The sequence below is a fragment of the Parus major genome, chromosome 13 (assembly GCF_001522545.3).
Source record: "Parus major isolate Abel chromosome 13, Parus_major1.1, whole genome shotgun sequence".
NCBI lineage: Eukaryota > Metazoa > Chordata > Aves > Passeriformes > Paridae > Parus > Parus major.
Genome location: NC_031782.1, coordinates 15,151,255 through 15,177,666, shown reverse-complemented (window position 1 = coordinate 15,177,666; position 26,412 = coordinate 15,151,255). Strand labels below are relative to the sequence as shown.

At 54.9% G+C, this 26,412-nt stretch overlaps 1 protein-coding gene and 1 long non-coding RNA gene across 4 annotated transcripts in view; both read left to right on the top strand.

Moving 5' to 3' along the window:
* The first annotated feature begins 1,444 nt into the window (after positions 1–1,444).
* On the top strand, positions 1,445–7,119 carry LOC117245118. The gene is made up of 3 exons (XR_004499360.1): positions 1,445–2,762; positions 3,151–3,223; positions 6,964–7,119. It is a non-coding gene; the product is annotated as an uncharacterized LOC117245118 (long non-coding RNA).
* Positions 7,120–11,454: 4,335 nt separating this feature from the next.
* Positions 11,455–26,412, top strand: part of NRG2 (neuregulin 2) — a 154,735-nt gene continuing 139,777 nt past the window's right edge. For all 3 annotated transcript variants that reach the window (XM_015642021.2, XM_015642018.1, XM_015642020.3), the window contains exon 1: positions 11,455–11,908. In XM_015642021.2, the coding sequence (XP_015497507.1) occupies positions 11,485–11,908 (424 nt within the window). In that variant the 5' untranslated portion in view covers positions 11,455–11,484. The remainder of the gene's footprint in view (positions 11,909–26,412) is intronic.

Below are 26,412 nucleotides of genomic sequence, written 5' to 3'. Positions count from 1 at the left end.
GTTAAGCTCATTGCAGATGCTCAGGACCTGCCTTTTGGCTCCCAGGGGCAAATGTGTGAGTGAAGGCAGCCCTGCAGGCACAGCTGGTACCCAAAGCAGTCATTTCAAGGATGCTACATAAACCCAGGAATAGAATAATACCTACCTGGAGGAGAGCAAAGGCACAGGAGCTTAATTTAAACTCTTCCAACTCCCCTCCCTCCCAATTCTAAGAGAAATGGACAAAAACATGCCCTGGAAGCTGTGGTGGAGCCCAGCCAGAGATGAGCAGGAAGGGGCCAAAGGCATTTCCACAGTTTGTCTTGCTGTGCAGGAGGCTTGGAGAGGTGTTTATAAACACCTTTTCTGCTCACAGTGCTCTTGGCCCCTTTCTGGCTCATGGCCAGGCCTGGCCCTGGTCCAAGCTTGTTCTGAAGTGTTTCATCCCCCGTGCTTTGCAGAGCTGCCTTGGTGCTGAGGCTGAGCAGGGATTTGCCCTGGGAGCAGGTCCATGCTCTCCAGGGAGGATGGAAATGCTGTGCAGGTCCAGGAGACAGGAATTGCCCCCTCCAAAGCTATTCCTGGAGGTGGGTGTGAGTTTTCACACTGACCCTTGTGCTTGGTCTCACTCTGTCTGAGACAGGTGATGTGTCCCACGAGGTTGATCTTTCTCCAGCAGGTTGGGCCCTCAGGTGGGACAGGGACCCCACAGCCCTGTGGGATGGGCACAGATCCAAGCAGGGCACCAGCCCAGTGCTGGTGGAGCTGGTGCTGATGCTGTTTGGCTGTCACATCATCAGGACAGGAATCTGGTCGGGTCCCTGGCATGAAAACACTTGGTTGACTGTAAACAAACCTATTTACACAGATACTTCTCGGCCTGGCCTGGAGGATGGGGGAGCTTTGGTCCAGAAGAATTTATAGCTTGTAACTTCTAAACTCCTCATTATGCAAACATGAGAACAAGCAAGGCAACTCATTAGGGGCTGTTCACAGCAACTGGCTGTGGTGGCAAAGAAAGCCTGTTTAGAGGAGATACAAGATGATCCCTGATGTCCTGGTTTAGGGAAATTTGGGAGAAAACCTCCAAATGGGGTCCCTCCAGAAAGCAAATTCAAGCGGCTCCTCCTCCAACTGGTTCGGGAAAAAGATTTCCTTGGAGAAAACTGGGAAAAAATTGTTTATTTAAAAAAAAAAAAAAGAATAATATTAAACAATAAAACCTCATGCTGTTTGAAGAGATGTTAAATCCAGAGAAGTCCTTTCCATGGGTGTAGCTCAGCTCGCTCAGTCTCGTGTCAGTCCCTCCAGCACTGCAAAGGGCCCAGGCCCAGGCCCCGGTGGCCACAGCCGTGAGCTCCCGGGGTTTGGCTGGGTTTGCAGTCCAGAGCAGGTTTAAACAGATCCAAGAAAAAGGAAAAAAAAATAAATCCAGGGAACTTGTCTGCCTCAGCTAGCTAAAAAGCAACTAAGAGCACAGGAGAGCTGTGTCCCGCTGTCTGTCCGTGCTGCAGACAGCACAGGCCAGAGCAGCATGTGGGGCAGTGAGGGCTCTTCCTCAACACAAACTGCGGCTTCTTCTTCCCCCCTTTGCTCTCAGAACCAGTCCTAAAGGTACAGAACTCAATATATAACATAAACAAGGTGATTTGGGATACAGGCATCACAAAGTCACCCCAGGACACCTGAGTATGATTCTGTGGAGTGAGGGATCACAGGATGAGTGTTTGAAGCTTTCTTCAAGTATTGCAGGCTGCCTGTTGCCCTGTCCTTCTGTGGCCCAGCCAGGTGTCCTGCCCCACACCTGGGAGGAGGCATCCACCAGAACCTGCTCCCTGTCTTTTCCAGGAGGATAAAGCTGTTCTTTAAACCATACTCCAGTGCTTTCCCTGGTGGGAAGTCACAGCTGTTCTTCAAGGAGGATGAAGGTCTGTGCTGTGCTGATACATGGAGGTATGGCCAGCTTTGCAATCCTCCTATGAGAGGTGAGGGGGCTGCCACAGCTGAGAGATAGGTGTGATACCTCCCTTTAATGATCCATCATTTTCTGGACCTCAAGGAAGAGAAAAGCTAACTTGGCTTCTCATTTTAAGCTTTCCCAAGAGGAAAATGGACTGTGGTGAGGGGGTTATTTAAGGCAGCAGAATCACTTGTCATTCACAAGGTGATGGGGTTAATTCTGATCAGCTCTGAGGTGATGAGAGGCCCAGCTCACAACTGCAGAGTCCTGTGAGCCTGCCCTGGGTGCTGGGACAAGGAAGAGTCAGGCACTATTCCTTTTCTGTGAGTGGCTTCTCAGGGGCAGCATTAAGAAATGTTGTACTGTAGCAGGGCAATGTCTCAAAGTATCAAAGTTTATTCAGTAATTATTTAACATTTGCCTATACCTCTTTCAGAGCTGCTCTGGGGGTATTTTCTGGAGCATCATTGTGGCCCTGGGTGGGATTCCTTTCTGTCCTGTTGAGACCTGTCTGGGATTTGAGAACTTGGGATCCCTGCTCTCTGTGGCTTGTCTTTTATGAGACAACCAGCTCAAAAAAAGTTGTCCCATAACTCATCTCAGTGTTTTGGATTTTGCTGAAGAGGTGTTTAATTGAAAAGCTCTTAGTCCAAAAGCCAGACCCTTACCACTGAGGCAATATCTTTTCCTTTTCCTCAAAGATGCTGTGAGTAAAATGATGAAGGTACTGAATTTTTCCATGCTCTGGTTTCTCACAGAGCAAATCAGCTGCAGAGTCCACTCTGGCTTGGTGTCAGAAGGGAATCAGCTTCACTTTTATAAGGTAATTCCTTGGTTTTTAGACCCACAGGTTCCATGGGGCTGTGCAATATCCCTGCACTAGACTGAATCACACCAGGAGGAGGAGAAAACCTCAGTTCCCCTAAATCCTGCTGCTGTGGAAAGCAGGACTTGCCTAGCACCAATACAGAATGCACCCAGCACAGCAAGAAGTCCTTCTCCTTCCCCAGAGATCATTAGGGGAGGTTCAGCCTCTCACAATGTGTAGATAGAGGAGCTGGTTTGAGGATATTGCTTATGGGAATAATTTGGGAACTCATTAAAAAGAGAATTATAGACCAGCCCTGGTGTGATTGAGATAACGTGGTGTGTAAGTGTGCAGGAAACATGAACATCCTCTCAATAATTAAATTCAATTAATTGTTTTACAGCTCCTCAGCAAATACCACGAGGTTCAGGTGGGGAGATGCAGTGCTGGGATTCCACCAGGTCTGTGTGGAGCAGGTAAGGGACTGGTTTGTGCTGGAGAGGAAAAGTATTTACAACCCAGAAGCATCAGCAACGTGGCTTTGCTGGAGGCTCGTGGGACAGTCTGCAGCCACAGCCCCTTGTTCTGGGGAAAGCAGTGCAGGGGGCTGGGAAGGAAAGGGGCTCTGGCACCTGTGAGAGTGGATTAGTTCTGCATCTCAGCATGAAAGGCCTGACAGCAAATGGCATAATAAAACAGCTGCCTTAATAAGACAGAATAAAAAGGATAGCTTGAGGAACCAAAAAGGAAGAACCAGGGAAGGGATATGTGCAGCACTGGGGAAAATCCATTCTGGGTCCATCCAATGCTGCACAAGTGCCCTGCAGCTGAAGGGGCATAAGGCTTCCTTGCCCTTGATATTTCCCTTTTTACTCTGCTGTTAAAACAGATATTTTATCAAGCCTTTTTCCATTGGGAATTTCTCAGTGAGACTAGAGAGACCCCACACCATCTCCTCCCCCACCCAGCCCAGGGAGTGTCCTGAGGAAATGGGGGTGCACCAGGCTTGTTGGGGGACTAGAGACAGGCTGTCCCCTCAGATCAGAGCCAAGAGGCTTGTGCCAGACCCCTGCTCTGAAGTGCCTCACTCAGGCCCCACTGAAGGAGCAGTGGCTCCTGGAAGGGGAGCGGTGTGCTGTGTGTTGTGTCATGGGCAGCCAGGGCTATCCTGCCAGCTGGGGGCTCAGGAACAGCCGTGCCAGACTGGTTAGAGCTCATCTATCCCAGAGTCTCAGGGTCCTGGGAGGGGCAGTGGGGTGGGAGCCCTGGGGTGCTCCTGTGACTGCTGGCAGGATGAACACAGCCTCACTGGGCTCAGCCTCATCAACCCAAACAATGAAGGACCCCTGCCCCCGTGCTGTGTGCTCTCCTAGGGATACACCAGCTCCTGGGAAAGAAAGATCACCTGGGTATTCACCCTCAGCCTCCCAAGCTGCACTGTAGGGCCACTGCCCTGTGTGACATGCCCCACTGAGGAAACTTTGGCTCTGTTGCCTTTGTACCTGCCCTCCAGGTGGTTTTTAGCCATTAACTCAGCCCTGAACCTCCTCCCAGACAGGCTAAATGAGTCCATCTCCCATCATCCCTCCTTTCAGTGCCCGTGTGCCTGCCCCAAAGAGTCTCTAAGTGTGATCCAGCCCTCAGGAAAGGAGGGAGAGGCAGGAACAGCATCCCCTGGGTCCTACCTGGGGCAGGTCAGTGTTGGTGATCTCAGTGCCCCATCACTCCTGTAGCAAGCAGAGACTCCCACTGAATCCTCTGTTTTGTCAGAGCTGGGCTGGCATCTTTCCCAGGTGATGAATTTTGGATGAGGAAATACAAATTGCTGTCCCTGGCCCTGCAGGGTTAATCTCAGTGCAGATGCACGTGGTGCTGCCTGTGTCCTCAGCTCCAGGCAGGACGTGCTCAGCAAAGGGCTGAGGAGGGAGCTGCAGACCGGGAAAGATGTGTGGCCTTGGAGATGTTGGGAGATTCTTGAGGTGCCCGAGGAGGGAGGATCCAGCACATGCACGTGCGTGCCCACGGATCACACGAGTGAGATGCAGCAGATGAGCTGCCTTGCTCTACTTGTAACCTCCCACTGCTGTTGCACAGACTTTGCAAGGAGGAGAAGGAGCTGAAAATGGAGCTGAAAATTGAAACTTGAGGCTCGGATGCTTGAGGGGGCTCAGGAGTCCAACTCAAGCCATCACTCCCCAGGGAAGCTCTGCTCCTCCTGGGCCCCGTGTCTTGCTCTCATGCTCAGCACAGAGTGAGACATTCATGCTCTACCTTGGAGCAAAAGTAATTTTCATTAACTTATTCAAGAAAGGAGACATAAAGACACAATTTAATTGCAAACCACAAGATTACAGAGTGATATGATGCGAGGAAAGAATGAGGGAGAAAAAGGAAAAACAACTTGGTCTTATTTTTGAATTTACATCTCTTTAGCTGGCTGAAGGAGAGCTGGGTGAGGACATGGCAGTGCCATGGTGTGCCCTGGTGGGTGGGATCCAGCCTCCCTCCCTGGGCATCTCAGCTGGGATGTTGCATTTGGGATCTGGCTACCTGAGAGCTGGTTTGGACAGTCCCAGGTGGCTGCAGCCTGGCCTCTGGTGGGTGCAGGATGAGAGCCTGGACTGTCCTGTGCCCAGGCCCAGGCTGTGGATTTCCTGCCTGGATTCAGCACCTGCTGCCCTGGCTGTTGCTTTTGGAGAGTGCAGGATGTTCTTGGGAAAGGACAAGGAGAACAAACAGGGCTCCTCTTCAGTCCCAAGCAGCAGCCTGGGACAGTCCAACCCTCCCCTGATCCCAGCTCTCCTTGCAAAGGGCAAGATGGAAAGGTGAGGGATGAGGCTCCAGAACCCTTCCAATCCTCCCAGCTTCTTGCTGAAACTGCTAATTAAAGAGCCCATTTCATCAAGCGATTTTTTTCTGATGTGAAAACTTCTCCATAAGGAGCTAGTCCCGAATCCACCAACTCATTTCACATTTATTTTAAATCTAAGCTTTATATTGTGTAGTTTCCTCCAGGGCTTGATTATCTTCTCAGTAAAAGCTCTGTTGTTCTGGTTTGTGAGGCCTATATTTAGCCTTGCTCTAAGGTCTGTGCACCTCTCAGTACAGGGCTCAGATGCTGCCACCTGAGCTCCTGGGCTTTCCTGTTTATTTGGATCTATTAAACAAGTTACCATTTCTGTAATATCAAGGGCATTTTCCAGCCACAGGCAGTAACTTGGTGCTGCAGAAATGGTCTCCTGCATCTCAGAAGTCATTTGGAGAGGGTCTCTTGTCTTACAGTGGCAAATTATATTTAAAGAGGGGATCAAGGGCAAAGCCAGCCAAAGAGCCTTGTCCCTCTCTATTATTGTGGTGCTATCTCAAGTCCTCATTGCCCATGCTTCCTACACATGTAATAAGGCATACACCCACTCAGCATATTTTTACATAAAAATACACAAAACAGGCAAAAGTGGGACGGGACTTTGCCTATGAAGGGAATTCAGAGGTGCACAGACATACCTGATACCCTGGTACGACTGCAATTGTTATTTAATACACAGGGGGGTGTAAGGAGGTTGTGTGGAGAGAAGGGAGAGAGACACAGAGAGGAAATCAGAGTGGCTGGCAGTGAAATCCAGCCTGGGGAGAATCTCTGGGATGGAGGGATCTCACTGGAGGGCTGGAGACTGGGATACACCATCCTGTGGGGAGCATGGCTCCCACTGGTGCCATTTTGCACGCTGTGTCGTCACTCTGGTGACACATCTCAGCACCACTGTCCTCCTGGGGGACAAGAAGAGCTGCCTCGCTGATCCTCCACCTCTGCCAGTCCCACCTCAGGGATCCTCTGCTTGTGGGCAGTGCTGACCTACAGAGGCTCCCGTCTCCTCCACCCTGAGTGAAGCCCTCCTGGAGCTGGAGCTGCTGACAAAAGTGTTGGATGCAGCTGTCTGTATCCAAGGAACGGCGTGTGAGCGGCACAGCGAGCCAAGGCACGCGATGGGAATGATCAGCGGGCAAAATCTGGGTGCTAAGGCACGGCTTGGAACATTTCATTGGAAGGCTGGGAGGAAAAAGGGAAGGCTGAATTGTTTATGGTTTGTTTTTCATTCATCATTCCTGCTCGTGTGGGTGGACAAGGAGTGAATGAGTTTCTCGGGGAGGGCAGCAAATAAAAGAAGCACACATTTCCTTGAAGGATGAGTAGCTTTTTTTTCTTCCTGCTGCCTAGGTGAATATGTCACAAAGGAGATGGAGGGAACCCTAACAACTTCTCTCCCAGGTGGAGGAAACCACTTGCTCTTGATTTTTTTCCCTTTGATCACCATGTGGCAAGAGATAAAAGGTATTTTGGGGTGGGTTTCATCATAATAAAGTCCTGCTTTTTCTCCCTACAGCAAATGTTCTCAACTTTTCTTTGGACTGTTTGGAATTACAGTGGGTTGATGCTCTCCCAGCTGAGGGAAGGATGGGTAGCTGGATCAGGCCTCTGTGCCAGGATGCTCCATTTCTTGGGGAGACAGCACTGAGCCTACAGCTACAGCCCTCAGCTCTGCCTTCCCCTGCCCTGGAGGGTGACATTAACAGGCAGGAGATGTAGGAACACTGTGGGGGAAGCCAAAAGACCACTGTGCCCATGGCTGCATTGCTGCTGGAGGAGTTCTGAGAGGGGTCTTGGTTTCCTTTGCTGCAGCCACACTACTCCCTGGAGCCTGGGACAAGTGGCAAGGCAAATGGAATAGGAGATTTTGGAGGTCACTCTCTGTTTTGATTCTTTACTACCTGGAGGAACTGGCAGATGTGGCTTATTTGACCCTGGTCCTCTGAGCAGCCTGATGTAGTGCAAGGTGTCCCTGCCTAGGACAGGGGTGTAGAATTAGATAATCTTTAAGGTCTCTTCCAGCCCAAGCCATCCTCTGATTCTGTGGTTAGTCAGTGTCCAGACTGGAGTCTCAGGTTGAGGGCTGGGCTTTGCTTTTTCCATATAATTCCTGTGTTCATCATTCATCACCTGCTTTTCTTATTTTACCTGAGGCTGTGGTGGTGTCCCCCTGGTGCCAGGAGTCTGGTGTGTCCTGGTGAAGGGCTGGCAGGCACTGGTTCTCTCCCTGGGCATCCCCAAACTGAACAAACCAAATTCTTGAATTTTCTCCCACCTCCAGAGAAGACATGGAGGTGGGAAAAAATGGCTGCAGTGGATTTGTTGCCTTTTGTGAAACACCTGATTGTTGAAGGGAAAGAATGTCCCCTGTGGAGGGAAAGCAATGTTCCCTTGGCTGGGGTATGGGATGGTGTCTCCTGTATTTGTCATCTTCACACCAGCAGGGCTTCAGGCTCCCTGCAGGGAGCCAGGACAGAGCTGGTGCTGGGAAGAGCTGTGGGAGGTGGGGGGACACCCTTGCAATGCATGAATGGTTCTGAGGCTTGCCTGGAATGGGCAAGAGCTTAGCACAGCCCTGTTCTGGATAGCACCAGGGAATGGCTGGACCTGGGTTAGGCTGGGTATCAGGAAAAGGTTCTTCCCCCAGAGGGTGCTGGGGGACGCTGCCCAGGCTCCCCAGGGAATGGGAATGGCCCCAAGGCTGCCAGAGCTCCAGGAACATTTCCTGAGAATGCTCTCAGGAACAGGGTAGGATTGTTGGGATGTCCTGTGCAGAGCCAGGTGTTGGACTCGATGGTTCCCCTTCCAGCTCAGCATGTTCTGGGACTCTGTGCTTTGTTCCTCCTTGCACCCAAAGCCCCACGTGGGATTTGCAGGAGCAGATCTTCAACTGGCACAGAAGAGGCTGAGCATCTGCAACCTGTGGAGGATGCTGAGGAAGGACAGCCTGCCTGTGCTGCTGGAGGTCAACATGTGTCCTTGCAGAAGAGCTGCAGGGCTCCCTGGAGGAGGGAGGGACACTGGGACACTGCCCTGTGTGGCATCTGCACCAGGCAGGGCTCTGTGCCAGGAGCTCCCTTGGCAGAGAGGAGGAGAGACCTGAGAGGTGCTTTGTTTTCAGGCATCTCTGGGAAACTGCCGGAACAAAATTAAAGGAGGGAAAAGAAAAACCAGCCCCCACAGCATTTTCCTGAGGAATGAAAACCTCTGATGGATCTGCTGAACTCTGGGCTCCTCCAGACAGGGTGGAATCCAGGCTGAGCTCAGAATCTCCATCTCTCTGCCAGGATGGCAAATGTGATGGGTTTTCACAGCAGGGAGTTAGGGGAGAGATGGGCTTTGGATAAATTAAAGCAGACCACAGACCTCCTGGGTTCCTTGCCAACAGTTACCCTCAATTGAAGGAAAATATTTTTGAAATAGGTTATTTAGGCTTCATTCTGTCAAAGCCAGTGCTCAGGTTGCTCTGGTAACTGCACCAACGGCCTTGCTTTATTTATTTCATATGTCAAAATGCCCAAGGACCTATAGAAAATACATTTATATGGTAAGAACAGCATAAAAGGGAAAGAGGGATTTAGTCCTAAACCATTTCTGAAATGATAAAAGAAAAACAGGTGTCTCAAGTGATGAAAACTAGTTGACTTCACAAGAGTTAGGCTGAACAACAGGGGAAATACTGCTAGAAGGAGATGTGACCAGTGCCCTTTTTTGAGGTTAAGTGTTCTGGACTTCAAAATGCCCCAGAGACAAAGAAAACCCACATTTTTCAAAATTGTCCCAGAGGCCTCACAGGAATCTTGCACTGAATTTCTCAGCAGGAGAACCACTGTGGTCCTGCTGGGATTTCAGCCTGCAAAAACAGACAAGGATTAGCAGCTCAGCTGCCTGGGCATGAAAGTGCCCTTTCTGGTGAGGGGCAGGGTATAGAACAGGTGAGCTCCAGATCAAGTGGTGCTATCAGGTATCTCCCTCCTTCTCAGGCAGAACTCAGCTGCTGTCTGAGCAAAATGATAGGGAAAAGGGAAATTCCACAGAGATTTATGTCAAAAGAAGAGAGAAGTCAGGTGGTTTCCCTGCTCCTCCGAGCAGCTTCCTGAATCTAAAATGCTGTTCTTCCCTCTGCCATGGGAAACACTTCTGATCTCTCCTACCTCCACCTGCATTCCTCTGCAGCTCTGAGTGGTCACCGATCCGGGGAAAAGACAGAGCCTTCAGAAACATCTGAGACCGATAAAACACAGAAAACCACGCTCAGCAGGAGGAAATGTGTACAAGAAGTAAACGGTCCCCGAGCCCTGCCGTGCTGCGGGGCTCCCGGTGCACCACGGCCCTGCAATGGCAACGCTGTCTGAGCTCTGTCAGCATTCCCAGAGAGGGGAAGAGCAGCAGGAGCCACGGCAGCCCATGGCTGCAGAGCCTGGGAGTGTGTGCTGGGGCTGTGCCCTCGTGTGCCAGCGCTGGGACAACGCTGGCTCCTGCCCCGAGCCGGGAAACACGAGGAGAGCCTACACCCCATGCCTGGGCTGGGCTGGGCACAGCGGCTCTGCTCCCTTCCCATTTATTCCTGATGGTTCTGGCCGTGCTATGTTAAATGGAAAGCAAATCCCGATCCTGCCATTTGTGCTCCTTTGCTCTCACCGATGGGCTCAAAGACACAGTTCTTGTCATCTCTTGAGGTTTGCTGAGGGCTGGGGGCTCTAAAGGCCCCCGGGGCCATTGCAGCCTGTGCCCGGAGCCATCGGCTGTGCCAGGCTGAGCCCAGCCCTCCTGCCGCCGGGTCACCGCCGTGGGATGGGACTATGGCCGCTCCCCTTCAACGCAGAATCCAGTGCTACAACAAGCCCAAAATCCCCCGCTGCTGCTGATCGAGCATCTCAGCTCCCTTCCGCACTGCCTGGGCAGCGAGGCTTTGGGAGTGCAGATGCTTCAGGATCAGCCTCGAAAATAAACCCCAACAAGCACCTTTCGGAGCTTAAAGCGACTCCTCCTGGAAGCCACTGCAGGGAAAAAAGCATTTGTTTATTAACGAGAGGCAGCAGGAACAGAGCATGAAAGGCGGCTTTGTCTCCCCGGCCGCTGCGTGCTCCGTTTGTCTCTATGTTAATGCCTTCCCTTCAGGTGTGCAGGGAATCTCGGGCACAAATCTCCCAGCTCCATAAAACCATCGGGCAAAGAGAAATCCCCGGCTCCCGGGCCCTGCGCATCGCGGAACCCCCATGTCACCCGCGGCCGCCCCCAAATGAGCGCATCTTGGGTTGCCTCTGGGGAGTCTCTGCGAACGCCTGGGGGCCTGCCGAGGGGCTGGCTCCACGGCCGGATGGAGACAACGCGGTCTGCCTCTGTCCCCGAGGACCCCCAGGGACGCGGGGATCCCCTCCGCATCGGGCATCCCCGGTGGGGGAGTCCCCGGGCAGGGAATCACCTTTCCGGGGGGGTGCGGGGGTCAGCATCCCGGGGGCAGGGGCAGCTGAGGGAGCATCCCGCCTCCTCCCCGCGCCGTGCCAGTGCCTGTGCCGCTGCCGCTGCCTCGCCAGGCCGTGCCGGTGCCGTGCCGAGCCCTGCCGTGCCGCTCCGTGCCGAGCTGTGCCGCTCCGTGCCGGTGCTGTGCCGCTCCGTGCCGGTGCCGGTGCCGGTGCCGGTGCCGGTGCCGGTGCCGGTGCCGGTGCCGGTGCCGTGCCGTGCCGTGCCGTGCCGTGCCGTGCCGTGCCGTGCCGTGCCGTGCCGTGCCGTGCCGTGCCGTGCCGTGCCGCCCCGCGTCGCGCCGCTCCGCTCCGCCCCGCCGCGCCCGCCGCGCCGCAGCCCCGCAGCCCGGCCCCGCAGCCCGGCCGCCGCCGCAGGGCCGGCGGGCAGCGAGCGGCAGCCGGCGGCATGAGGCGCGACCCGGCGCCCGGCTTCTCCATGCTGCTCTTCGGCGTCTCCCTCGCCTGCTACTCGCCCAGCCTCAAGTCGGTGCAGGACCAGGCGTACACGGCGGCGGTGGTGCTGGAGGGCAAGGTGCAGTCCGTGGGCCCCCCCGCCGGCGGCAATGACAGCCGCGGAGCCGGGCCCGCCGGGGGGGTCCTGGTCAAGGTGCTCGACCTGTGGCCCCTCAACAGCGGGGGGCTGCAGCGGGAGCAGCTCATCAGCGTGGGCTCCAAGGCGCCCTGCTTCAAAGTGAAGCGCAACCACCGCTACATCTTCTTCCTCGAGCCCACCGAGGAGCCGCTCGTCTTCCGCACCGCCTTCGCTCCGCTCGACACCAGCGGCAAGAACCTCAAGCGGGACGTGGCGCGGATCCTCTGCGCCGACTGCGGTACGGGCCGCGCCGCGGCGGCGGGGGGCGGCGGGGGGCGATGGCGGAGCGGCGGCGGGGAGCGCTGGCCCGTGTCCCGGGCAGCCGGGGGGCGACAGGTCCGTATCGCTCGGACCTGGGTGGGGGGACAGGTGCCCGGCGATGGCCCCCACACTTCACCTCCGGTGGGCCCCGGGAGCCGCGCCTGCACCGTGGGAGATGCGATGCGATGAGATGCGATGAGATGCGGTGCGGTGCGATGCGATACGATGCGCTCCGCGCGGCCCGGCCGCCGCAGCCGCGCTCCCCCCATCCCCCGGCCCCGGGGCTCCTCGCTCGCCCGGCTCAAGGTCCCGCAGCCCCGGCCCGGCGCGGTGCCAGCAGCGCAGCCCCGAGCCCGGTGCGGGGAGCGCCCGCAGCCCGCGGCCGCCCGGAGCTCGGCGGTGCCGAGCGGGAGCCCCCGGTCCCAGCGCGGTCCCAGAGCCCCGGTACCGCTCCCCTCGGGAGCCTCGGCCGTGGCAGCCCTGCCCGAGAGAGCCGCCGGCCTGCGGGGGCTCCGGTGTCTCCGGCCGGGACCCTCGCCCCGGGCGCGTTCCCTTCTGCGGAGGGGCCCGGGCCCGGGATGCGGGGCTGGGACAAGGGGCAGCGCTCCAGGTGTGCCCTAAGAGCCGGGAAGTTTTGCGTCTTCCAAAATAACGGCCTCGCGAGGGGGAAGTTGGTTTTCCTTTTGTTCGTTCCGCGCATTTCGGTGTCTCCCATCACGGCTCTCGTGCGGTGCTTGTGCTGCTCTTCCAGCACCTCTGGAAACGCGGTTATGAAATGACTTCAACGGGAAGCGCCCGCCGGAGCGTCCCTGCTTTTGTTCCTGGATTTTCCTTGCTGTCCTCTGGCAGGTGAACACCTGCGAAGGGCTGGGCGGTGGGGACCGGGCGAGGACAATGCCTGCATTTTCCCAGGGTTTGGATCTGAGCTGACAAAAATGCACGGCTGGCCCTTCACCCAGCCTGGATGCTGGATACTGTGTCACAAAACCGGGGGAAGGCTGGTGTTAACCCGGAGAGCTCTGAGTGCCATGCCGTGCCCTCAGAAGCGGTTTGAATCCCTCATGTTTGGTGTGTTACGAGGATGTACAGGGTGTTATCTCCAGGGAATCCAGGCTCCCCACTCAATGTCACTACACCGCATCCTCATCAGGTTAATTGGCCTTTTGCCTCATTAAAAGCAAGGTACTTTGTCAAGTTATACTTAGCTCTGTAATGACCATATGTGTGCTGCTCTGTGGTTGTTGTTGTGGTATTAACTGCGTGTTTCTGGGGCAAATTCTCTGCCATTCGGGATTGCTGACCCTGCATTGTCAAAGCCAGACCTGTCTCTTTTTTTAGTTATCTGAAAGATAAATTTAGAAGCTTGCATTTCCTGGGAGAAAGGTGGAACCTTGCATATCATAATATGTTGTTGAGGAAAATGGGCTAGGACTGTGTGCGAGAAAACTAATTTGGGAGACACTAATTTCATGTGCATCTGTATGTGGGCCATCGTGGACAGAGAGGATTTAGTGAAAGAGCTGTGGTAGAGACAAGAGGAAAGTAAATGGGGGAATTTCTCAGGACCGTGGTCTCATTGTCAGGGGAAAACACAGCAAAAGGTACGTGGCTTTTATTGCTTTTTTATTATTATTATTTTTTTTAATCAAAAAAGATTCTGAACTTGTGCATCTCTGAGCAGCAGGGTTTGACTTTAAGGGGAATGGAGGCTGCTCCGTGGCATCCTGGCTCAGGCCCAAAGCGTTAATGTGTGGGCTGATGTAACAACAAGTTAAGGGTTGTCATTCTGTCGTGACACCTTCTTGGAGCTGATGCTTTTGTTTCTGTGTGGCTGACGGGCTGATTTGGCTCCCCGGCTGAGGGACGCTGCAGGTTGGTGGGAGCCTTGTCTCAGCAAAGCTCGATGGCAGATTCCAAAGGAAAAAATAAAATCTGCTGGTTGGGAAATATCATAGCTGTGGTTTGGTTTGGTGATGAGGATGAAATGGGAGCCTCAGCTTGCTGGACTGGTGGTTCCCTGAGCACTTCATGCTCCTGGTTCAGCTGGGAGGTTACTTCTGAAGGTGACTTTCCTGGCAGGATCTTCTTATTTGTAACACCTGAACTGCTGGAAAGGTGTATGAACTGGGAAACCAGGCCACAGTTTGCCTGTGGTTTGTGCTGGGAGGGAAGATCTGGAGTGCAGGGGTATTTCCCACTCTTGCTGCTCACAGGGGTGGTGAGAACTCCAGAGCTGGCAGGGGTGAATGTCCAGGCACAAGGTGCACACGGAGGGACAGCTGGGCTGCAGCTGTGTGAGGGATGTTACGGAGCTGGGGGACAGATGCTGGGGTCACTTCTGAGCAGGAAGGGAGAGCCTTGTGGCTCTGATCACTCCAATCCCCCCACTCCCAAAGATGGAGGCTTCACAGGACTATCTTCTCCCTGCTCTGGCTCTGTGCCTGGGTCTGTTTTCCAGTGATTCATCTCCTTCTCACTGGCTAAGATGCTGTGTGTCTCCTGCTCTTGCTGCTTGCCGAGGTCCGGGATGCGGTGCAGGACTGGACCTGTGATGGGAGCATCCATGTCTCTGTCCAAGGAGCAGTCTCTGCTGTTTGCACATCTCACTCAGAGGAGAGAAAGTGGGTGCTGAGACTCTGCATGGGACCCAGACCCTCTCTGAGCAGAGCCAGGAGGACTGAGGTGAGAGGAGGATGGTCTGGGGTGCAGGGGACAGAGCAGGAATGCCAGTCTGAGTGCCTGGTGTGTGTGGGGTCTCAGCTGGGCTGCTCTGTGTGTGCCCCCTGAGCAGAGATCCAGGGAGGGGGATTCTCACCTCAGCCATCTCACTGCTGGGCACCCTCTGGAGGTTGGAACTTCCCCACCTGCAGACCCCAGAGGGGTGCAGCCTCTGCAGCTCTGCCCAGCCATGGTTTTCATCCCCCTGGCACACAGGGAGCGGCTGGTCCTGGGGCCTGGCATCCTGCAGGTCTCACCACCCACTTGTCCACTTAAAACCTCTTCTGCACTGGGTGTATTGTTGTTTTGGTTTTTTTATACTGTTATATAACGATTCCTGCCATTGCTTCTCCTGTCTCTTTTCTTTCTATCTCCTAGCTCCTTAATTTTGGATGGTCTCATATCTCCTTTGTGCCTACACGCACCGATCAAGGAGGAGGAAATAGGTGCAAAACACGGTGCTGGCTCTCGCTGGTGAAGGAGCTGGTGACATTATCCCCACTGGAACAAATCCTGGTCTGAATCCAGAAAGGGGGTTGTGGTCCTCATCCTCCTGGTCTTTTGGGGTAGCTTGTGTCAGCATCTGCTTCCCACTCTGTATGAGTCCCCTCTTTCTGTGCAAAAGATTTATGTGCACAGGATTTTGTACACAGGAGAGTGGGGATTTAACCTGTCCAGGCTCTGATTTCTGCTTTCACAGAGATACAAACGCCCTCCTGCCTCCATATGCAGCGAGTTGCAAAGTAGCTTTAATTAGAGCTTGTACATCTCCTGAAGCACCTCACCGAAAACGCTGCTGAGCTCCAGGACGAGGTCTGCAACTCGCCTGTAGGATTAGCTAGCTTAGCCTGGGCAGGTAATCTGGTGGTGGCAGATCCCTGGGAGGATTTGCAGGCAGAGGACCTGTTGTTGTAGCTGGTACTTCTTGTGAGATGAGGTATTTATTTTATTTCCAGCCCAAAGGTGTCTTGGTCCCAGTGGGAATCAGGAATGTGCTGGGGCTGTGGCATTGGCCTCGGTGGCCACATAATGCTGGAGCTGTTTATCCTGGAGCCAGGTTGGTTAGAGCTGGCCTGTGAGGGGAGGAGGGAGGCAGGATTTTGAAGAGCCCGCTGGAAAATACAGCCCTCTGGATTACAGTGTAGGTGTTGCTGCCTGAAATAGCACTGGCAACTTTGGACCAGCAGCTCATGCAAAAATATCCCTCTTCACTATCCTGCAGATCATCGGACTCACTCCAAGCCAGGCAGGCACAGGGGAGGGGTGTGGGTGGGCTCCAGCCGCTGGTGACGGTACTCTCCCTTCATCCCAGGACAGCTGTGGAGCACGGAGCAGTAAAGCTGGATTTTCTCACACACCACCTTGCTAATTAGAGCTGTCTGAAACGATTTCTCACCACCTTCAGAAAATCACACTTCCTTGGCTTTGCAGAAGAGCAAAAACTTGCTTCCTTGTTGCCTTGAGCTTCTGCAGATGGGGAATGGTCACTGTGCTGCAGCCAGCTTTGACCTCTCGCAAAGGGTGGCACAATTCTGGGTGCTCTCCTAAATCCTCCCATACAGGATTTGGTCTGGAGAGGACCTGGGGTGGATGGATCCTCTTGGCCAGGTCAGCTCCCTGTCTCCCAAATGAGCCATCCAGGAACTGGCCACTGGAACTTTGCTCGGCTGAAGCTGCAGGTCCGAGTGACTTCAGTGGTGCCTGACACAACAGAGATTTTCCCCTCCCAGGCATGTGCCATGAGTGGAGCAAAGCCTGGTTAGTTTCCCAGTCCCCCTTTTCAGAAATGTTTGACTAAATAAAACATCTCCCCAAGGATCTCCATGAGTAAGACGAGACTGAAACAGCTCCTGAGTGATCCCAGCAGTGCTGATTTCTCTGTCTAGGGCCACTTCATGCCCAGCCCCTGGCCCCAGCTGCTGCTTGGTGGCTCTTTGTGCTCTGCCAGCTGACAGCCCTTAGATATGGGCCCTGAGGCAGAACGCCCTTTCTAAATCACAGGCGACACCTTGACTTGGGTTTGGACCTGGATCAGAAACTGGTGCATGCTTGGGAGCACAGAGGCAATAAACTGCATCACCAGGCAAACAGGGAGCCATGCTCTGCCGCAGCTGAGCTCCCTGCTTCCCTCGGGCTCTGTAAGATGCACATGGGCACCGGGGCCTGGAGCCTTCAGGCGCTTGACACACCCCAAAATCTGCTGCAAAGTGCCGCAAGGGATGGGTTTAGGTACCGTGCTGCTGGGCTGAGGGTGCCTCTCCCAGCAGACTGGAGGGGGTGGCCGGTTCCCCTGCGCATGTGACACGGCTCCCACGCAGAGCGGCTGCTGCTTTGCCAGCTTTGGGGCGCTGGATGCTGCTGCTGAAGTCGCCTCATCTCCATTCCCCTCCTGAGTCAATGTGTGACGCTGTTGAGTGTAAATGAGAGCCGCGCTGGTCCTGGATTGGCATCTGGGCTTCCCCAGGTCAGCTGTGCTGGCCCAGGGCAGGTGAGGGTGCAGATGCGGGGAGGAGCCCAGAGCTGAGTGAGGCTCTGGGCCAGGAGCAGCTCCGGGAGACTGATCCATGGGGGCAGCAGGTTTGGGAGGCTGCGAGCCCGTGGGCGACTCTGGTCGTCTGAGGAATTCTCACTGCAGAGGAGCCTGAGCGACAAAGTGCTGGGAGGTGAGGAAGAGCCTCCGCTGAGCCGGGAGGTGCCGGGGCTGTCTGGCAGCTCCTGTGGGTGCTCCGTGCCCGCTCCGTGCCCTGAGCGCAGCCCGGCCAGCGCTGCCGGTGCTGGTGGCAGCTGGGCCGGGTGCCAGGACATCCCGCCCCTCTGTGCTGCTCACAGGAGGTTTCCAGGATGCGAGTTCCCCCCTGCCCAAGCGCTGGACAGCCCTGTGGTGCCGCTGAAGGCGGAGGCTGTGCCCCGCTCCCTGGCGAGGTGTTCTCTGCGCTGGGAGCTGCTCTGTCCGGCGCAGATGGCACAGGACGCCTGTCCTCGGCGGGGGCTCGGCGGATGCGTGCGGCGAGGGGAGGCTCTGGAGGAAGCTCATCTCCCTGGAAACTTTGGCAGCCAGGCGTCTGCTTGCCTGCTGAACGGGGTGTGCGGCAATCGAACCCCCGAAGGCGCCGGCACCTCTCGGCACAAACCGGCTCCCTCCGGGGGGAGAGGTCCGCTAACTACCCAAAGTTTTGGGGACAGAGCACTGAGCCTGCAAGGGTAGGCTAGAGATCAAAAGGAAGATGAATCACTGTGCTGCTCTTTCTCTGCTGAATGACCGTGCTCCCAGAGCCTGGCTGCTGCAGCTTGGGGCTGGGCTGTGTGCTGCAAAGGCAGGGCTGAAGGGCGAGTCAAAACTGCTCTTGAATCCCCGTGGTCCAGCTCCACCCTGGGTAAGACCCTGGCCAGTCTGGAGGATGGAAAATATAAGGTACCCCAGAAGATTTGTCCTAGAGGGGAGCACACGATTTGTATCTCAAATGTTGTAGCTCAGGGACAAGGTTCTTCTGTCCACAGCAACTCTCCCTGGCCTGGACAGTCCTTGAATTCTCTTTGTTGCAGTTGGTGGCCACAGTGGTTCTCTCTGGAACCCCTGCCTGCCCCACACCCATTGTTTGCAGCAGGACAGTGCCTTCCTTTCCTGTATTCCTGTGTTTGCTGGCCCCTGGAGGGCAACTGAGTTCATCCTTGCAGGCTATAGCATGTGTTCTGGTTTTGCAGGAATAATACTTCATCTCTGGTCACCTCCTGGAGCAGAGCTGGCTGCTGTTGTCCCTGGGCACAGCATTGCTCTTGGATGGGACATACCTGCCTGACGAGCAGGGATGTGTCACACTTGTGACTGAGCACTCAGCTCCCACCCTGCTTTCCCCCTCTCTCTCTCTCCCTGTCCCTTGCCCTCTTGATGAAGGTGAGAACTCTGGGAAAGCCTTCCCAATGGGCTCAGGTGCTGGAAATGAGCCTGTAGGATCTGCAGGTGAGAGCAGAGCCCCAGGGCTGATGGAAAGCAGATCTTGGATGTGATGGTTTTCTAGGGCAGGTCTAGATGGGCAGTGCTGTGCCTGATGGCTGGTGGAAAGGCTGAGGAGGATGGGAATGCTCTGCAGAGCCTGTGGAAGGACACACTGTACTACTTAGTGGGAGAGCTAGTCAGGTCGTGCCAATTTGGGGTCGGAAGGCAGGTATTTGCATTCATTATAATCAATCACTGCTCATCCACTTTCTGTAATGGCCCGGTAATGACGAAACGTTGCTCAGGAGCCTCTCGGTGGTCTCAGGGCAGGCAGATGGCTTGGCAGGAGGGTAGGGACTGGAATTAGGTCTGCTTTCTGGGCTGTCTCAAAGCTGGCAGCCATGCACGAGCCCTGGCTGCTGCCCTGGCTGGAGCCTGTCCCCGCCGGACCCTGGCTCCCGCTGCCGCACCGGCCGCTCCCTCTGCCCAGGGTGGGCAGCCTTGGGACAAACCAAGGGGAGGTCAGCATCAGGCACAGCCTTTACTGCCAGCCTGTGCCAGTGGGACGTGGCCTTTCCCATTATGCAGAGGTGTGTGGGTGTGTGATTAGCAAAAAACTCATTAGCCCTGGGAGCGTGACAGGGAGCATGATCCATAGGTCAGGATGCCTTCTGGAACTTCCACAGGGGTCCATGGGATGGTAGTAACAGCGAGGGTAGGAGTGAATGCTCCTTGTCTGGACCTGCTGCTCTAGGTGCTCCCCTCCAGCCTTCCTCAGCTGCCCTTCCTTGTGTCTTGGTGCAGAGGAGAGAAGGAGTGTGGATGTGTTTGGCTGAGTCTCCCCATGGCTGCTCTCAGCCTTCAGCCAGGCTGGCACGTGCTGGGAGTGCAGCTGAAGCCACCAGCATCTCTGGGAAACTCCTCTGCCATGTGGGGTCTCAGCCACCTTCTCCCTGTATCTCAGCTGGGAGAAGGATCTGTCTTCCCAGCCTGGCTGCCAGCTTGGCTCAGCCCCAGCCCTCCATGGGGATCTGCCTGCTGAGGCTGGTGGGATCTGGGGAACATCAGGGACTCCTCTCATGGGGTGATGGGACTCACCAGCCCTGGATGTGTTTAAAAAAAGGCTGGATGTGGCACAGGGTGCCATGGTCTAGTTGTGGTGTTAGGGCATGGGTTGGACTCGATGATCTGGGAGGTCTCTTCCAACCTGGTCATTCTGTTGAATTCTATTGAATGAAGCAGAAATTTCTGACCTTGGGGTACCTGGCATGGACAGCTTTGAGAAGACCTGGAGACCCTTTCTTACAGCACTGGAGAGCCTGAATCCCACAGACACATCCCCAAATATGCAGAGCTGAGGCAGCAAGAAGGAGCTGGAGGAGTTTCCCTGCCAGGTCCTTCCTGCAGCTCCTGGATTGTCTTGGCACTCTTGGTGTGCAGGTAGGAGGAGGCCCATTCCAACAGCCACACACTCAGCCCTGCTGATGGGCCAAACACCAAACAAGTGTTCCATCACCCAGTGATGCCTGACCTTGAGCATTCCCAGAAGATGTCTTGGTGTCAGTTAAATGGGGTGCAGATGGGGTGGAGGTCTGGGCTACGCCAGGACTGCTCCTCTGTGGCACTTTCTGCCTAGGCTGGTGATTTAAGTTGGTCCTCCTGGTGTGGGGGACACAAGAGGCTGGATGGCTGTTGCTTTGTAGCATGGCTGTTGTTCTTTCTTGGACGTTCAGGCACAACAGCAACAGCAAGTTCTGGCAAATGCTGCAGAACCCACAGGTCAGGTGATGCTCAAGTAGGGTTACAAGGAAGGAGGGGAAAACCTAGTAGGGGTCTGGTATTCTGGTGGATTTGGGAGGCTCAGATGCAGCTGAGATTCTGGAAAAGGCTTTGAGGGTTTTGAACATTAGGGTATAGCAGTAGATGTAGGATGGTTTGGATGGGAAATAGGAATTATTCTGTACCTACAAGAGCTGGGGTGATGATGGGCAGAGGATCACTCAAAAGTCCTTCTTGCAGAGCCTTGCAGACAGAGCCTCACTGCAGGGTGCTGTGGGCACTGAGGGGAAGGATTGGGGGTCCCTGAGGCCATGCCTGCATGTACAGCAGGGTTGGGGTGCAGCTGCTGGTTCTGCAGCTCCCCAGATGGCTCCATGCCAGAAGGGATGGGCTGCACTGGGTGAGGCACAGCACGTGCTGAGGCAGTGCTGGGTGTCAGCCCAGGAGAGGTGTGCTGTGATCAGTAACTCCTCTGTGCAGCCTGGTCTCCATCACCTGGACCATGTTCCAGAGAGGGAGCTTTGTGGCACACCCAGCCCATTCCAGCACAGGGATGTTCTGGCTGGGTTCTGCTCTCTGTGCAGGGTGCTGGGCACACTCACTGCAGCCAGGGGTGTTTGTGTGGCTTCGTGCTCTGGAGGGAACCAGTGCAGGCAAGGGGGCTGTGCTTGGAGACCTGGTCCCATCTGTGCCACTGATCACAGGAAAGCTCCTTCACATCCCCACGCTGTGATTCCCTGCCTGACAAGCAGGAAGGATGCTGCTTTGCATGCTCTTCTAGGAAGCAGGCAAAAACTGCTGGTGTGCTGGGTTCCCAACAGTGTGTCAGCCCCAGAAATCACCTGAAATGGAAACAAAAGCCTCCTCTCTCTCCAGTGCCCATCACTGATGCACCTGAGCACAGTCCATGGCAGGGCTGTCCCTGTGCCAGCTGCTCCTATGTAGGTCTGGCAGACGCAGCTATAAAGGAAGCAGACCCTGCAGGGGTTCTCTATGCAGTTGGGGGCATCTGAGTTGGTGTTTGGGGTTGGAGGCCACCTGCCTTGTTCCTGGAAAGGGTCTGCAAAAGACCTGCAGAGTATCAGCCAGCAGAGTGCTGTCTCTCCTTGGGTGGCCACCTCATTCTGAATATTTCCCAGCCAAGCTCAGCTCCCAGCAGAGGTGTTAGATCCACAAGGACAGAAACTGGCAGTGCCCAGCCCTGCCTCTGATCTGCAGCAGCACACTCCATCTGTGTGGGGGAGCTGTGACGTGTGAGGAGACGATTTCTGTCAGTCCATTCCTGGTGACATGCAGGCTTCTGGCATCCAGGCTGTTTTCCTGGTGCTCAGCACTAGCTGGGAGTACTGGCGGCAAGCACGGATCCCCGAGGGCACTTGATGCTGGATGATGGTGTGGAGAGAGGATTTCCCAAGCTGTTGGAGGGCTGAGCAGCTCTGTGGTGCTCGCTGTGATGAAGGATGCTCGGGTGAGGCAGGCGGAGCGGCTGCTCTGCTGATGCCTGCGATCTTCTGTAGCTGCTGCACGGAGCTGAGGGATTAGGGGTGTGTTTTATGGCTTGAAATGACCCTTAGAGCAGCCACCAGGACCCGTTCCCCAGTCCTCTGGGATGCCACGTGTCAGTACGTGTCACTGGCAGGTGATCCAAACCCATCCAGGCAGGGATTTTCCTCGGAAGGCTCTTCCCAGCGAGAGGACAGACTACTGCACTGTCTGCCCGTGCTGAGCCAGCAAATCCAGGAGCCCTCCTGCCTTGGGCTGCAGCCGGCTCCAGGGCTCTCCTTCCTTCCCCAGCACTGCAGGCTGGATCGCCTTCTGCTCCGTGTCATCAGGGCAGGGGCAGGGAGTCCAGAGCTGCCCCACCAGGACAGCACAGGTGAGAGGAAGGGGAGGGAATCCTGCCTGAGCTGTGCTGCACCTGTAGAGAAAACAGCCGAATTTGCCAAGAATGCACATGATGTCACCATAACCCGACAGGTAACTGGGAATAAATCACTGCTCCTGCAGGAAGGAGGCCCTGAATGTTTCTTTGAGCAAGGAGAGGGAATGCCTTCCTGTGGTGAAGTTTGGCTGACGGGTGATGAGACCACCAAACGTTGTATTTAGATGTTAAATCACATTTAGATGTTAAAGCATCCAGGAGAGGAGCTGGTAACTCCCAAACCATAAATACATGAAGAAGGTTCTGGCTGCAGAAAGGCAGATGGGCACACTGGAAGGTGCACTGGGAAGCTGTGACCTTTTGCAACCTTCCTGCTGGGACAATGCTGTGGTTTTCCCTCACTGATGCTGACAGCTGCCTGTTGTCCGTGTTGGATATTGGCTGGCTGCACTGGCTGCAAGTTTGCTGCTGCCAGCAGAAGCTCCTGAGGCTGGAGGTGGCTCCTCAAGCCACGGTGCCAGACAGCTCTGAGCTGGAGACAGGGGGCTTGTGCTCTGCTCTGGGTTCCAGGGAGGTGTGTGCTGTCTGTGCTCAGGTGGCACATCCAAGAGAAGCCCCTGCACAGATGTCTGCAGGCCTTGTGTCTGGGAAGAGGGGTGCCGAGGCCTTGTGGGTAGGGCTGTTCTCCAGCTGGGATGTTTCCTTATGTTGCACAAGATTTACTGAAAGCCTCGTGTGAACCTGCTGGGAGGGGGTGCATCCATGAGGTTCTTTTCCCATCATCCCGTCTGTAATTCAGTGTCCTTTCCCGTCATTCGGCCTTCAGGGGATTTCCCACCCCTCAGGCTGTGTCCCAGAGCCAGGAGAGCAGTGCTAGCCCCTTTCTCCTCTGGGCAGGCAATCCAATCCTCACTGCTTCATTTCCTGGGCTTGTGGGGCGTCAAATTAGACCTGACCTGGAGCACAGCACAGCTGAGCTCTGCCAAGGCTCTGATTCTGGCCCAAGGAGCCTGCAGAGCCCAAGGTGTCACATTCCAGTGTTAAGTGGGTCAGTCCAGGGGCCTTTCCAGAGATCCCAGCAGCGCCCAGAGCCGGTGGTGGAGCTGCTGCCTGTGTCTCCTTTGGGCTGAGGCTGTGGGGACCGGGCTCAGTGATGTCCCACTCTGCTGCCTGCTGTCACCAGGGGCAAATCCTGGTGCCATGGCACAGCTCCAGGCACGGCACAGCTGCAGCCAGGCCGGAGGAGTGGTCACGGGGGTGGGCACTGCCTGCCTGGGAGGACCACGCACTCCTGGGCATCTCCTGCTAAAATCTGATTTTTACTACCTCAGAAGCTAACCACATAGAACTAGCTGACAGAAATGAACCTAATCAGCCCACCAATCATGAGTGGTGGGCTAGCTCACGGTAAAAGACAAAATGAGCTAGAGTTTTCTTTCTCATTTTTATAACAGAAAAGGGTGAGGTGTTGTAGTGCAACAAAAAATCTTGGTATCTCCCAAGGGTAAAACTCACCTCTGGTTTGTGTAATGTTAGTTCCTTCCTGAGAACCTTCTTTCCCTTCCCCCTTCCCATTGGCTGTGACCTCCCTGTATCCCCTAATCACCCCTGCCCCCTGGTATAAGAGATAAAACTGAGTTCTACTTGGTGTTCCCAGGAGAGTTATCAGATCAGTGTGGAGACTGTGAAAGACACATCCATGTCCTTGGGGCAGAAACCTGCCCAGCAGTGGGGTTTGGAGGTTTGGAGATGTTTGCTGTAGCAGACACACACCTGCCAGCAAGTGAGGCTGGGAACAGGATTTTATCTGGAGCAGTTTTATTCTGGGCTGAACTCATCTTCTGTTGGAGAGTGGGAGAACAGCAGAAAGGGGGGTCAACTCCTGGCTGCTGCACCTGAGGGGAACCCTCCTCCTTGAATTCTTATTTTCATGGATGATATTCTTCAAAATAATGTGTTTTTTTCCCTCCTCTCTGTAAGGGATGACACGGGAAACCCTTCTGCAAGGAAGTAAATTCTGCCTGTCACGGTGGCTTTCATTTGGCAGTGTTGAATTTCCTTCCATGCTGCTGTTGTCTTTCTCTTTTCCCCCTTCTCTCCCGCCCACACACACTCTTTCCCATCGTACATCCTCAGCTTTCAGAATGATAATTGCAGTTGAGTGAAGAAAAACCCTAACATGTTTTGAAGGATGGCTTCAGTGCCTTTTTCTGCAGTGTTCTCTGAGTCTGCACCCTGTTTGAAAATGTGAAGGTGTTTCAATGACCTTTTAGACCAATTTTTTGAGGAAATTTCCTGCAAGTTCCTGGAAAGCTTCTTCTTTCCTTTTCCAAAAGCAGCTGAGTGAGCTGTGGGTGCTCAGTCAGGAGAAAAGGAAGCTCAGGGAGGACCTTCTTGCTCTCTATGAATCCCTGACAGTAGGGTGGACCTGGGGGGTGTTGGTCTCTTCTCCCAGGTAACAAGCAGCCTCAAGGTGTGAGCCTCAAGGTGTGAGCCTCAAGGTGTGAGCCTCAAGCAGCCTTGGGAGGTTTGAATTGGATTGGGGAAAATTTCTTAACTGGAAGGATGGTCAGGCATTGAAACAGGCTGCTCAGGACAGTGGGGGAGTCACCATCCTTGGAAATGTTTAAAAAATGTGTAGATGTGGCACCTGGGGACCTGATTTAGTGGGGAACATGGTGGTGCTGGGTTAAGGGTTGAACTTGATGATTTTAGAGCTTTTTTCCAACCTTAGTTAGCCTGTGATTCTATTCATGGTGGGATTGTGAGTGCAGTGATGCTTCTGCCCATGCACCATGTCCTGGGATGAGCAGGGCAGAGGAGGCCAAGAGCCCTGCCTGGGGCTCCTGGCCCAGCCTGAAGCTGCTGCTCAGACCTCTGTGAGCAGCTGCTGGACCAAGGAGGTTTGTGCAGAGGGGCTGTGCCCTGCTGACCACTATGAGCTGTTTCCTCAGATGCTCCTGGGCCACAGGCTGTGTGTGCCCCACGCTGTGCTGTGGCCAAAGCAGCCCTTCCCAGCCCAACATACTGGATGTGCTTTGGAGAGCTGCCAGACCAGCAAACCCACGCTGGCCGTGGCCATCCTGCACTCAGCAGCTGAGTCTGGCTTGGCAAAAGGTGCAGGATGGTTGGGAGAGGAGCTGGAGAGGGAGAAGTGGGAGGGGAGAGGCCATGCCAGGCAGGTGGCTGTGGTGTCTTAGTATGTGAGGATTGCCCTCCCCCTGCCACTGACCCTTCTGTGCCTCGGCTGGTGCAGTGTGAGCTTCCTGGGGATCTTGGCAGAAACCGCACTGTGGCTGCTGCTTCGGCTTTGCATCCAACTCAGTGGAGATCAGAGTCCTTGGAGAAGCCTTCAGAGTCTCATCAGTGTCACTCTCCTGGTAGCTGAGACAGCTCTGTGCTTCAGGGTGAGATGCACTCAAAGGAAAAAATACCCTGGGGCAAGCCAGGGAACAGAAGCCAGCATCAGCTGGAGCTGTACCGTGTCGGGTGACCTTTTTTCTCCCTTGAGCAGTCTTGCTCCGAGGGAAGTGGAGGACCCTTGATGCTGAGATGCTGCACTGAGACACCCAGCAGCGTGTTCTGTGTGTCAGAAGCTGCCTGCAGCATGCGCGGGTGTTCATGGCAGGGAAATGAGGCAGCTTTGCCACAACCCGTTCCCAAACCATTCCTAGTTCCACCTGGCTGCTTCCCCAGCCGGCAGAGGCAAGGGAACTGTGCCTCCTGCCCGTGGATGCGGGGATATTTCCCTCCCCTCCCCCTGCAATCAGATGCTTGCAGAGCAGAGCTTGCGGCAAGCCAAGCATCGCCCGCACTCCATCAGACGTGGGTGTCTATAAAAAGCCTCCCTGGGGTTGCGATTGGGTGGGTTGGCTGTGCCACGTGGTCTCTCGTAAGGCCCGTGTTGCTGAGCAAGTGGCATTCCACTTATTTTTGGCATTAATAGTCTTTAGTTAATACATAAATTCAGCTTAAATTCTGGATGGAAAATAAATCCCAAGTGGAGGCTCTGCTAATAAGACGACAGACGCTTCGGGGAGCCTGGGACGCCTGTCAGCGGAGCGGTCGTGGCTGCTGAGATCCGAGAGCAGCAACACACGCAGGCACGAGGGCCTGAAAAGTTACCACGAGTTGTGTGACTGAGTTAAAGAAGGATTAGGCAGGTGGC